At 41.8% G+C, this 12,247-nt stretch overlaps 1 protein-coding gene across 1 annotated transcript in view; it reads left to right on the plus strand.

Annotated features, from left to right (window-relative positions):
* The first annotated feature begins 3,412 nt into the window (after positions 1-3,412).
* The window catches only part of CUNH18orf63 (chromosome unknown C18orf63 homolog), a 32,041-nt gene continuing 23,206 nt past the window's right edge, over positions 3,413-12,247 (plus strand). The window contains exon 1 of the mRNA XM_087707324.1: positions 3,413-3,546. Within this exon, the coding sequence (XP_087563450.1) occupies positions 3,413-3,546 (134 nt within the window). The remainder of the gene's footprint in view (positions 3,547-12,247) is intronic.

Below are 12,247 nucleotides of genomic sequence, written 5' to 3' on the forward strand. Positions count from 1 at the left end.
AATATCTTCTCAAATACAATTTTTAAAGCAGCAAATTCTCAGATAACAGAATTCAAGAGTAATAAATCAGGGACAAGAAAAAATAAAAGGCAAAAAGATGCAAAATCTGGTTTCACTTGATATTTTGAATGTTTCCCATATCAATTCCACTTTTTTTTGATGGACTAGGTGAATGAAATGGGTTGAGAAAACCCATTTATAAAACCTGAATGTAAATTCAGTGTAACTTCATTGTGGGACAGCAGAAAGTTTACAGTTTCAAACTTTTGGGGACAAATTTATGACATTTTAAAACAATTAACAGAGCTAAAAGTGTCTGCTCACATATAGTTACATTTTTTTGCAAAATACATAGCTTTGTTTAGTCCTTTATTTGAACTGCATAGGACACACAGGTGCAGTTTTGAACTAGAATTACCCATTTTATATATGCTAGAGTTTTCTGAAATCCTGATAATGCAATCAAGCTGAAAAATTAGTGGATTGTCAAAGAAGACATGAGAATATCAAAAATAGCTGTTTTGATTTCTTAAGAGGACCCCCCCCCCAATCTTCTATAGTTGGACAATATATGAGAGAACAAAGTTCAAAATAAACGTCTGAATAGTTAACTGCCCTATCAGTCAGGATGGTCAGAGATTACAGAAATTTTAAAAAATGTTTGAGTTTTTACAGAGACGCCTTATATTTATTTCCTTGTGGCACTAAAACAGCCTGTCCAGCAGTTCGACAGCAATTATGTAATCTACTGTACTGTCAAAATCAGATTTAAGATCTTTTTAAAAGGCTGGGACGTTTTCCCCTATACAAATCAGAAGGGAAAAGGTTGCGTAATTCCGCTTTCTGGCCCCAGCTCTGCCGTGCCTCGAGGCTGCCCCAATTGGGACTGAACGTTATCACGTGCTGGTGAACTTTGGACGGGCAGTTCAGCGGAATCCGGAGCTGCGTTACAAATCAGTGCTGAACTCTTACCCATTTGTACGTGGCACTGAATTGCACCACAGATACTTTTGCTAAATACATACATACATTTCCATACATTCGGTTTTGCTAAATCGCCATTCCTATCCGTGCGTACTTTTCCTCTCTCTTTGAGCGCCTCGGGCCATAACAGAAAAACGTGAAGTGCAAGGAAACAAAAAGAATGCGGAGAAAGGAAGAGTTAAGATCTGTAACTGAGAGAAGCTCCCCCTTTTTTTTTTTAGTCAGAAAGTCAAATCGACGACTTTCCCCGCGTGGTTTTCTCCTTCTCTGCGCCTTCGTCTTTCACTCCTGCCTCTGTCTTCATTGCCCACCTCCATTGTGCGCCATCCCAGGCGTAGCTCTTTCTCTCGCCTCACGACATTTTCCCGCGTTTTTTAAAAAGATAATCTGTTTCTTGTGTACATATTTTTCCCCAGCGCTTTTGGAGCTGGAAATAACGGTACAATAGCTTTCTCCGATTCCTAATTGAGATTGTTCTTCTGCGTTCCTCTGATCAACAAATATATTTTGAAGAAAAGGCGTCCAGCTTATCTTGTAGGAAGGGAAACAAAAGCTATGTGGCTTAGTTCCTGTTTTTCAGGTTTTCCCAGGCTGTCAGGTTTAGTCCTGAAGACAAAAAAAAAAGTTAAAACAAGTCTAAATTAGCAGTTCTAAGGTTACCATATTTTGTAATAATTGTTTGGAGAGAGAGAAGAAGAAAAAGAATTGAGTGCTTTTCATCACGTTTTTCTCTCACACTTCTGAGAAACAAAGATTCTTTCTGACATTCTAAGTATTTTGTTAACTTTTTAGATGAAATAATTATTTTAACAGAGTCAAATAAACTTTGCTTCAGTTTTTAAAATCTGTGTGGTAAGATCTACAGTTGAAACTTACGACTGAAAATGATAGTCATAAATATAGCGACTTCAACAGAAGCTATTTTTTATTTATTTATTTGTCCTCATGTTCTCCATCCAGCTGGCATAGCATGATCAAATATTGTTCAGTTTTTCAGATATCTAACTTGCTATCTCTTCCTGAGCATCCTTTGTCCTTGGTGCAGCACTTTCCTAATAAGTGTTGGGCTAGTTAACAAACTCAGCTTTGTGACCTTAATTAAATGATTAGTACTTTCCAGCCAATTGCACTACTGCCTGAAATTATAGGATCTTAATAAGTTATACCCTGAAGACTTTTGTTTCTTAAGAGGCCCTAACACATTTCTGTAATTGAAAAAACAGTCCTTTGTAGAACCTGGGGGCATTTACAACCATTTGCATGTTTACAACTGGCTTTCAACAAGCAGAGTCAATGAAGAAGCCAGCAGTAAAATTGCAACTCGGAGTCATGTGATGCTTAATAACCACAGCAGAACTGATGTCATAAAACCGAAATAATCACATGATGTCTCACTTAACCATGTTGCATGTGATGCAGTTGTTGCAATTGTGATTGTTAAGTGAAGACTACTTATACCTACACAGTACTGGTAGACTTTGACTTACAACAGGAATTGAGATTGGAATTTTCATCACTTAGTGTCACTATTATAAACTATGATGGCATCACTTAGCAACAGCAGTCCCTGCAGGCCCAGTTACCATTGTTAACCACAATGGTCATTAAGCAAGGCAACCTCCTGCTGGCTTCCCACAACCAAATCAATGGGTTACCATTAGTACTAGCTTTATGAATTGAAAAATAGGAGTTGCTTCTGAATAGTTAAAATATACTTTGAGCCATTTGCAAATAATTTCAAAATATCATATACTGAAGTACTAAATGAATTTATTAAAATGATCCAATTTAGGCATAGAATAAGATAACAAGAATATTTTGATCTGATTTTGATTTGGTTTGACTGATTAATTGAAGATAGAACATTTACATTTACTTTCATTTTATTTAAAATTCTCAATTAAAAGTACAGTGACAAAGTATTCTTCATAATTATATTTCATAGTGACATTCAAGTGAGAATGCATTCAAAAGCCATAATTTATTTACATTATAAGAATATACTTATAAGTACTCAGCCAATTTGGACAAGTATCTTGAATAGTTTTATTTAGAAAGTAAGAGAAATGAAGAAAACAGTAAATTGGAGTTACATTTCTGTGTTATATGCTGATGGGTCATTCTGGAGAGAAGGAAAAGAAAGTAGCATTTGGGATATTTTCTTTCATTTCATCTGAAATAACCTTCCGAGTTTAAAGAGGGAAGTTAATACAATTATACGTATGTTCCAGATATATAGACATCTTATGCTTTGAACATCATGTTTCATATTGATAACTACTACACTCAAACATCCAACTTCACTATCAAAGAGAATGACATTAAAATAACTTTCTAATAGTTTGAATTGTATCATATCTTTACAGCTTTTTATAATCATATTTTTATATTACAGATTGGATTACTTTCTCATGGTTAGCAAAACAAAATGAATGATGTTAGACGTCAGTCACTGTTTTTCAGTAGTCTGCCTGACCTGCAGAAGCTTTATGCTGTGAAGATTACATTGAGTTCTCAACTGGCAGCAACTGAAATTAGAACAGAACAATGGAAGATGTGCAAGTAAAATTCATAATAGATTCAGGTTTTTTTAAAATGTAAAATAGAGGATGACACATTGCTTATGTTTACCATACTTTGATTGAAAGCATTGTCAGCACAGAATCTGACTTAATTACACCCTTCTTCCTGAAATCTGACAGACATCTACCAGATGTCAGGCAGACCAGTGATGGTGAAACTATGACCCATGTGTCAAAGGTGACATGCCATGACACACCAGATTCACCAACACTTGAAAACAACTGTTTTTGAAAGCGTGCCCCTTTCTGTTATGGGGGTGATGCTGTGGAGGCCACATGAGAATGGGGTATACTCTTGTGCAGCCTCTAAACTCTCTGAAAATGAGTTTGTTTTACATATATTTAATTTTTATAATTATTGGACATTTCTTTATACAATACATAGTAACTCACATCATTGGTGTGTTTTTAATTAATATAAATTTTTTAAAAATGTTTCTCTTTTGTTTGGGATACATGTATGGGTGAGACAAGCCAGCAGAGTGAAGTTAGGCATTTTCCAAATACTTGACAAACCAAGTGCAAAAGATTCGCCATCACTGTCCTGAGAAGCCTTGAAAAGCTGGTTTTCACACAAGCACTGAAGTAGAGTGAGACTGAAGCCAATAAAGTTTTTGTTAAAGGGTGGGAGAAGTGTCACGTTCTGAGCATGCGCTAAAATAAAGAGTTTAAGCGGGAAGCGCTCGACACCCGATTGGCTGATCGTTTGACAGCTCCTGTATAAAAAGGGAGCTGTCCAAACAAGCAGCGCGCATTCCTGTCTATGAGCCGGTTCTGAAAGTCAGCCTGTTATTGTTAGGGAATAAAATTTGTTAGCCTTTATTCCCGTCTCCGCCTCAGTTCTTCTGGCTACCCACGGTCCTTTGGTACACACCACTGGTGACGAGGATGGGATTTGCCAACTGAGGTGTGAGTAGCTGAAGTCACTCGCTGAGTCACTAGAACCACGCTTTTCTTTCTAACCTGCCGCGACGAGACGTTGCTGATTCCCTGACAGGAATGGCCACGTTAAACTTCGCGCCATTCAATTATGGATCCGAGACGTGGGAGTCATACACCGCCCGTTTCGAATGCTTCCTGGTCGCTCACAACCTTACCGAGTTGACGGATGAGAGGAAATGCGCATTTTTCCTGTCAGTCTGCAGAACGGACTTGTTCCACACCGCCAGGGCTCTCACAGCCCCTGAACCTATCAAGGCCGTGCCATGGCCCGTCCTGATGGCAAAGCTGACGAGCCATTACGCACCGTCCCTGTCCAAAATAGCCCGTCGGCACACATTCCATCAACGCAGCCAAGCCGAGGGAGAGTCAGTCAGCGCCTATGTCGCCACCCTGAGATCGGCCGCCCTCCACTGCGAGTTCCGGGATCTTGATGAAGCCCTCCTCGACCGCCTGGTGTGTGGCCTCAGAGATCTCAAACTACAAAAGCGGTTGTTGACCAAGGCAGACCTCTCCTTCCAATCGGCATTCGATGAAGTTCGAGCTTCCGAAATGGCCACAGCATCCCTAGCTACCATTGCGAAGAGCCGGTCTACCTCGACCGCACAAACCGCCAATACCTTCAATACAGCTGCCGGTCTACCTGATACAGAGAGCGAGGAATCGGACGCTGAAGGACAAGAGGAGGACATTAACCGCCTTTATGAGGCGAACAGAAAGAGCTTACCACGCCGGAAGGGCGACCCTAAATCTGCATGCAGTGGGTGCGCAGGCAACCACGAGAGAGCTGAGTGCAGATTTAGGCAAGCCCTCTGCCAGCGGTGTGGCAGGAAGGGCTACATCGCTAGGTGTGCCGAGCCGCGCAGCCCATGTCCTCCTTCTCCTCAGAGTTCCAGGCCGATCGGTCCCGACAACCTCGAAACCGGACGGAGGGGCCCAAGAAGGCTAGGATGGACTGCCATGCCATCCTCCGGAACGCTAACCAGGGTCTCTCATGCCACAATCTTCAGAAAAAGATTCAGCTGACAGTCAACCTGGAAGGGAGGCCCTGCGAAATGGAGCTGGACACCGGCTCCGCAACATCCATAGTGTCTTGGAGCACGATTAAGCGCCTTTTGCCCCAACTGTCAAAGCGCCAATTACAAGACTGTAACCTGACATTACGGGACTATCAGGGCAACCTGATTCCAGTAATTGGCATGCGCAAGGTCAGGGTGCAGTTTAAGGGGTTCGATGGCCGGTTACCCCTCATCATAGTCGAGGGGCGGTTGCCCAGCCTTCTCGGCCTTGACTGGTTCCAGTCCCTCGGCCTTCAGATCAGCGGCATCCACCATCTAAGCACGTCGGCCCTAGACTGCCTGGTCAACGAGTTCCCTGCCGTGTTTGATGGCACATTAGGCAAATACACTGGCACACCCGTGTCATTCAACCTCGACCCGTCCGTGCAACCGGTGCGAATGAAGCCACGCTGAGTACCCATTGCACTCAAGCCGAAGGTGGACGCCGAGCTGGATAAGCTCGTGGCTCAAGGCGTCCTAGAGCCAGTGGACCATGCACGATGGGAAACACCCATCGTGTTACCAATCAAACCAGACGGCAGCGTGAGGATTTGCGCAGACTACCGCTGTTCTATCAACTGCGCTCTGCCCTCCAACGCGTACCCGGTACCAGTGGTTCAGCACCTTCTCCACACCTTGGGCGAGGGGTCTATCTTCGCAAAGCTCAACCTCGCCCTAGCGTACCAACAGCTAGTAGTGGACGATGAGGCAGCTGAGGCGCAGACAATCGTCACGCACCGGGGCGCATTCCGTTGCCGCAGATTGCAGTTTGGGGTTAGCATCGCCCCAGGACTTTTCCAAAGTTTGATGGAGTGGCTGCTCCAAGGATTCCGAGGCATCGTCCCCTCTTTTGACGACGTCCTCGTATCCGCAGCATCCCTTGATGAGCTCATGGCCCGCCTGCGAGAGGTTCTCCGGAAATTTCAACAAGTGGGGCTCAAAGTCAAAAGAGACAAGTGCCAGATCGTGGTGCCCCAGATAGAGTTCCTAGGGTTTTTCATTGATGGCCGCGGCATTCACCCCACGGCTGCCGTGGGGGAGAAGGAGGAGGCTCGCTCTTTGCTGTAGACCTGGGCGCTTGGCAGCTCCCATGATGCAAAGTGCCTCGCCACTCCCGATGCTGCCGCCCGCCAGCTGCCCCGGCCTGCTTCTCCAGGCTCCGCCGCTGGAAGTCCCGGATCGCCTCTGGGGGAAGGCTGGGTGAGAAGCGGAGCGAAGCGGCTTCCAGGGCGGGACCTTGCTGATGGCGGTGGCTTAATGAGCTGCCCCCGGGTTCCTGGCTGCGTTATCTGCCTAAATACCTGGTAGATAAACTCATTCTTCAGGCAAAGAAGATGAGAGAGAGATCCAGCTGGCAAGAGCTTTTCTTTGAAGTTTGCAGCTTTTTTCTTTGCTGCGAACGGAAGGGGGCGCTACCGAAGGCTGAATCACACCTCCGAGCCAGGAACTTCTGCCGTAACCACCACGGCGCAAAGTAAGGAACCCCCGCTTAGGACAATTTTTGATATATCTATTTCAGATTAATAGAAGCAGAGTCCGTACCCGAGAACTTTATCTGTCCCCCTTTTTTAAAAAAAAGGAAAAAAAAGAAAGAGCTTTCTTTGTGCATCGGGTTTCTAAAAAAATAAGCTCCTAAAATGGCGGATGCCACATTCTTAACTGTCCGACAGAGAGAAAGATCAAAGGAACAGCCAGATGGCATTCTCTGACTAATTAGTTTTGTTTCTTTGAAGACTTACCAAGATTTTTTTTTCTTATCAACTTTTAAAAGCTGTAAAAGCCTCCTTGTTAATATAGAGACATTCTAAACAGAGATGAATATGAATTGTTTCATTACAATGCTAAACTTTTGAAACTTGCTTTGTTACAATGCTCTTTTCTGAAACCTTTTGAAAAACTTCTAAGAACAAATAAGGGGGGGACCTAATACTTTCTTCTCTCGCAAACTACACAACGGGCCAGCAGAGTTTGAATAATTGTTGAATAATTGTTTGAAGAAAAGAAATAATGGCATCAAAATCGAAGTCGGGGAGACGTCCTTTTAGGAATACACCTCACGCACTTGGCACAAAGTTGCAGCTCTCACCCTCTATGCCCCCTACTGGAGATTTACTAACGAAAGAATTTTTTTTGAGACTCTTAGAGAATTTAGAGAGGAGATAAAGAAACTTAATGCAGACTTATGTGATAAGCTTGATACTAGGATTGCCAAAACAAAGGACGATATGGTGGGACTTGTAATTGTATTGACAGAATATGTTGCTGGAATGGAAGATAAGCTAGAGGTTCTTGAGGAAGCCAACACTAACTTGACATCCAAAATTGAAGTGATGCAACAAAAAGTTGAGAACGCAGAAAAACAAATTGTTATGATACACTACAAACAGATGGAGCTTGCATTAAGAGTCAGGGGGCTGCGTGAAAACGAACAGGAGAACTTGAAGCAGATTTTCTCAGAGGCCTTTAATCGTCTGGTGGGAAGACCGGGGATCAACTTTGACTGGCAGATCGAAAAAATTTATTGCATTAACTCTTGGGCGGCAAAAGAGCGACAACTTCCTCGAGATGTAATTATATATTTTACTACAAGAGAGTCTAGAAACGTGATACTACAAGAGTCTTATAATACCAGGCTACAAATTGGCGGACAGGACTTGATTGTTTTGAAAGAAATACCATCCCAAATGCTAAGAGCCAGGAGAGATTATGCTTTTCTAGTGGAAGAACTCAGAAACCGTCAGATACAGTATAGATGGGATGTGCCATTTGGCATTATAATTACATTTGATAAGCAAAAATATCGTCTCAACTCTGTATGGGAAGCCCAAGATTTTTATCACAAGACCCTGAAGGTGGGACACCCTGAATCATCTGGATCTGGAGAAAGATTACGAGAAGGACAAGATAAACAGCAAATCACACAACTAGCAGACAGAAAGCACCATTTCCTCCTTCCGGAAGGGCAAGGGACCAGAGAACAAGGACCTAGCCGTACGACTACCAGACAAATGGGAAAACAAGGCAGATTGCAACAACCTCAATAATCATCGGCCATTGATCAAGGAGTTATGTCTGAACTCTTTACAGAAGAGAAAGAAAATATTTTACTATTTCAAACAGTTCAAGAACGATATAACTTGTCTGCAAGAAATTCATATTAAATTAACTGATCCAAAATATCTGTTCAACCTCGAACTTGGTCAATATTTTGTGACCTCTGCTACGCAAAAGAAAAATGGTATAGTTGTATACTTAGGAAAAGACATTAAGGCTGAGTGAACTGAAGCAGATCCCTTTGGAAGATATATCGCATTAGACCTAATTCTAGAAGGGAAAAAGACTTGATGGACAACTTTGAATTTTATACAAATCACTAATGATTTATCTTCTAGGGTGAAGAAGACAAAGATTGCGGCGAGGGTTCTCTTGGATCATAACCCAGTCTGGACGGAATTGGGAAGGGTAGTGCAGGCAAGAAGGTCTTGGAAGTCGAATGGGAGTTTATTTTGATATGAAAAGTATATTAATGATTGTAAAAAGTTGCTATCTGAATACTTTGTTCTGAATATGAATAAGGGTATATTCAGGGAATTTGTAGGAGATGTAAGTAAAGCATATATGAGAGGAGTACTGATGAATACAAAAAATATATATAGACAGAAACAAGGGTAAAAACGAAAAGAGTTGGAAGAGGATACCAAAAGAAAAATTTGAAATGTATCTAAATTGTGTTATAGAGGAAGGAGGCACAAAGGGGACAAAATTAAGGGTTTAGAAACAGACAGATACTTAGATAAAGAGATAAGGCCCCTAGCTAGAGAAGAGTACAGGCAAAAGCTGAATCAACAAATAACTTCTGGGGAAAACCTGCAGGTAATTAAACAATTAAGATTAGGAACAATGTAAACTGCTTAAAGTTTGTGTAATGGTAAGAAGCTGAGTTCTACGCAGAGATTTTACTGACTTTTTTTCTTCTCTTTCTTTTTTCTTTTCTCCCTTTTTTTTTCTTTATTATTTTTCCCCCCCAACTTTCTTGGTTTTAATACATCTTAGACTGTGTTTGATAAAAAGCTATACCGTGTACGGGCTCTGGGAAGTCGGGAGGGGGGAAGGGAGGTGGGGTCATAGGGGGGAGGGAGGGAGGGGGGAAATATAGTATGTGCCAGATTTTAAAGTAACATGATTGCACTTGTATACTGTTGCTTTTTTTAATTTTAGTATAAAAATAAGCTGAATACATCGATAGATAGTAGAAATACACCAAAGCGAGGAGCAGAGGGAAAGAAGAGGGAGGGGTAGAGAGGGTGGGAGAGAGGATCGGAAGGAGGGTGAGATGGAAGGGAGGGGGAGAAAGGAGTGACAGAGGGGGAGGGGAAGTAGGAGAGGGGAATGTTGGAGGGGAGAAAGGAAAGTTGGAGGGGGGAGTAAGAAAGGGTGTATGGAGGGTTGAAGTGGTATATTGGTTTTGTATTTTGGGGAGTACAAGGATGGCTGTGTTTATTGCCCAATGTTATATGGCCCCAATCATGCACAGTATATATGTGACTGTATGAAATGAAAATGAAAAAATGAAAATAAAACATTTGAATAATGAGAAGCGGAGCGAAGCTTCTCCGCGGCCTCCTGGTGCTGCGCAGAGGCTCTCGCAGGAGCACGTGCCAGCGGCCGGCAGCCCGGAGCGGCCCCGGCTGCGAGACAAGGCAGCGCTTAAAGCAGCCACTGCCGCCACCACCACCCCTCCTTCGCCCGGCCCGCCTTTCAGTAGGTTCAGCATTAAACCTGGCTAATTGATTTACACTATATGCTATGTCGGGCCTTGACCAATTACTCAGATAAGATAAACTACCAATTAATGATTGATAAATACCCTTATCAAACACAGGGATTTTTACATCATCATGGCTAAATTCTAGTCCCATTGGAATTTTAGCTGGTTTACATAGTTCCATCCGAAACATTCTGAGTAGCTGGTTAATCTTCTTGGTTTGTGAGATTTTGTATCCTCCCCTAGTTTTATCTATCTTTAACCCAAGATATTGCCTAATCTCACAGAAAAAAATGCTAATGTCTATTTAGCTATGTCTACTTTGGCTATGTCTAGCAATGCACCAGTAAACCATGATTTGTGGGTTGTTGATAGTGGAGCATCACAGTGCATTGCTAGAGATAAAAAAAAAGGTTTGTAAAAATGACCACAAGCAAGGAACATTGTTGGCAAATGGATGGAAGGTGAAGGCGTCTGGTGAAAGTAATGCATGTTGTTCATTCCTAAATGAGCAGTTACCAATGCTATATGTACCTAACCTGAAATTCAACTTACTATCAGTTAGGGCTCTGGTTAACATTGGCTATGTGATAACCTTTAAGGGAGATATCTGTATAATTGAAAAGGAGGGTAACAGGGTTACTGCTACTTTAAAAAACGGTTTGTATGTTACACTGGATGGCCAGATGGCTAACACAGCTTATCATAATGTTAAACCCAGAGGTGGGTTCCTACCAGTTCGCACCTATTTGGTAGAACAGGTTCGTCAAATCTACTGAACCGGTTAGAAGAGGTTCTACCAGTGGACCCGGAAAGCAGGCCACACCTATAGAAGAGGTTACAAAAATTTTTGAAACCCACCACTGGTTAAACCCATGACGAAACCTCATGACGAATGCATACATTTACTACATAGAAGCATGGGGCACGTTAATTTCAAGATGCTGCAACAAACTGTTAAGTTAGCAGAAGGAATAATAGCAATAGCAATAGCAGTTAGACTTATATACCGCTTCATAGGGCTTTCAGCCCTCTCTAAGCGGTTTACAGAGTCAGCATATTGCCCCCAACAACAATCCGGGTCCTCATTTTACCCACCTCGGAAGGATGGAAGGCTGAGTCAACCCTGAGCCGGTGAGATTTGAACAGCCGAACTGCAGAACTGCAGTCAGCTGAAGTAGCCTGCAGTGCTGCATTTAACCACTGCGCCACCTCGGCTCCTACTAAAATAAAACTAAAACCATACTTAAACTGCAATGTTTGCAATCAGGAGAAAAGCAAAGTTACTCCAGAAAACAGACTGAATGGTTTTAAAACAAGGGAACCTCTGGAAGTTGTTTTTGCTGATATAATAGGACTTAAGAAACCCAGTTTGGGAGGTGCCTGTTATGTTTTGAGTATCATGGATCATTATTCCCAATATGGTTTCTGTTACTTAATGAAAAACAGTATGCTTTAAAGAAATAGGTACAACATTGTTACATGATTTATATATTGCCAACCCAACCATTAGATTATATTCCTAACATTTTTTTTTTTTTACTTTTGCTTATTTTCTATGTCTCATGATGTTTGCTTTCATTATTAGAAGATGTTTAAGCTGTTAAAGTTTTTTTTTAACTCTACTAAAAGGGTGTAGGTTTTTATCCTTTCAGAGATAAAACTTTGAGGACTGGAATGCTATCATTGTGATTATTAATTTGGCAGGCCAAGGGCCATTGATTTTAATGCTTGTGGAAGCATTCCAAACTTAAGAGGGTCAAGAAAAAAAGGTAGGCCAAATTAGTTTAATAGTAAATTAGTAAATAGTAAATTTAATATTTTGAATGATTATGTGTTTATTTTTATCACTTTCCTCTGTTGTCAAAGAAAAAATTGTTAGCAAGTTTTAAAAGAATCCGTTGAAGGTTTTGTGTCTT

Source organism: Thamnophis sirtalis, unplaced genomic scaffold (genome assembly GCF_051295495.1).
Source record: "Thamnophis sirtalis isolate CommonGarterSnake01/CBP01778 unplaced genomic scaffold, rThaSir2_p1.2 scaffold_2, whole genome shotgun sequence".
NCBI classification, from domain to species: Eukaryota; Metazoa; Chordata; class Lepidosauria; order Squamata; family Natricidae; genus Thamnophis; species Thamnophis sirtalis.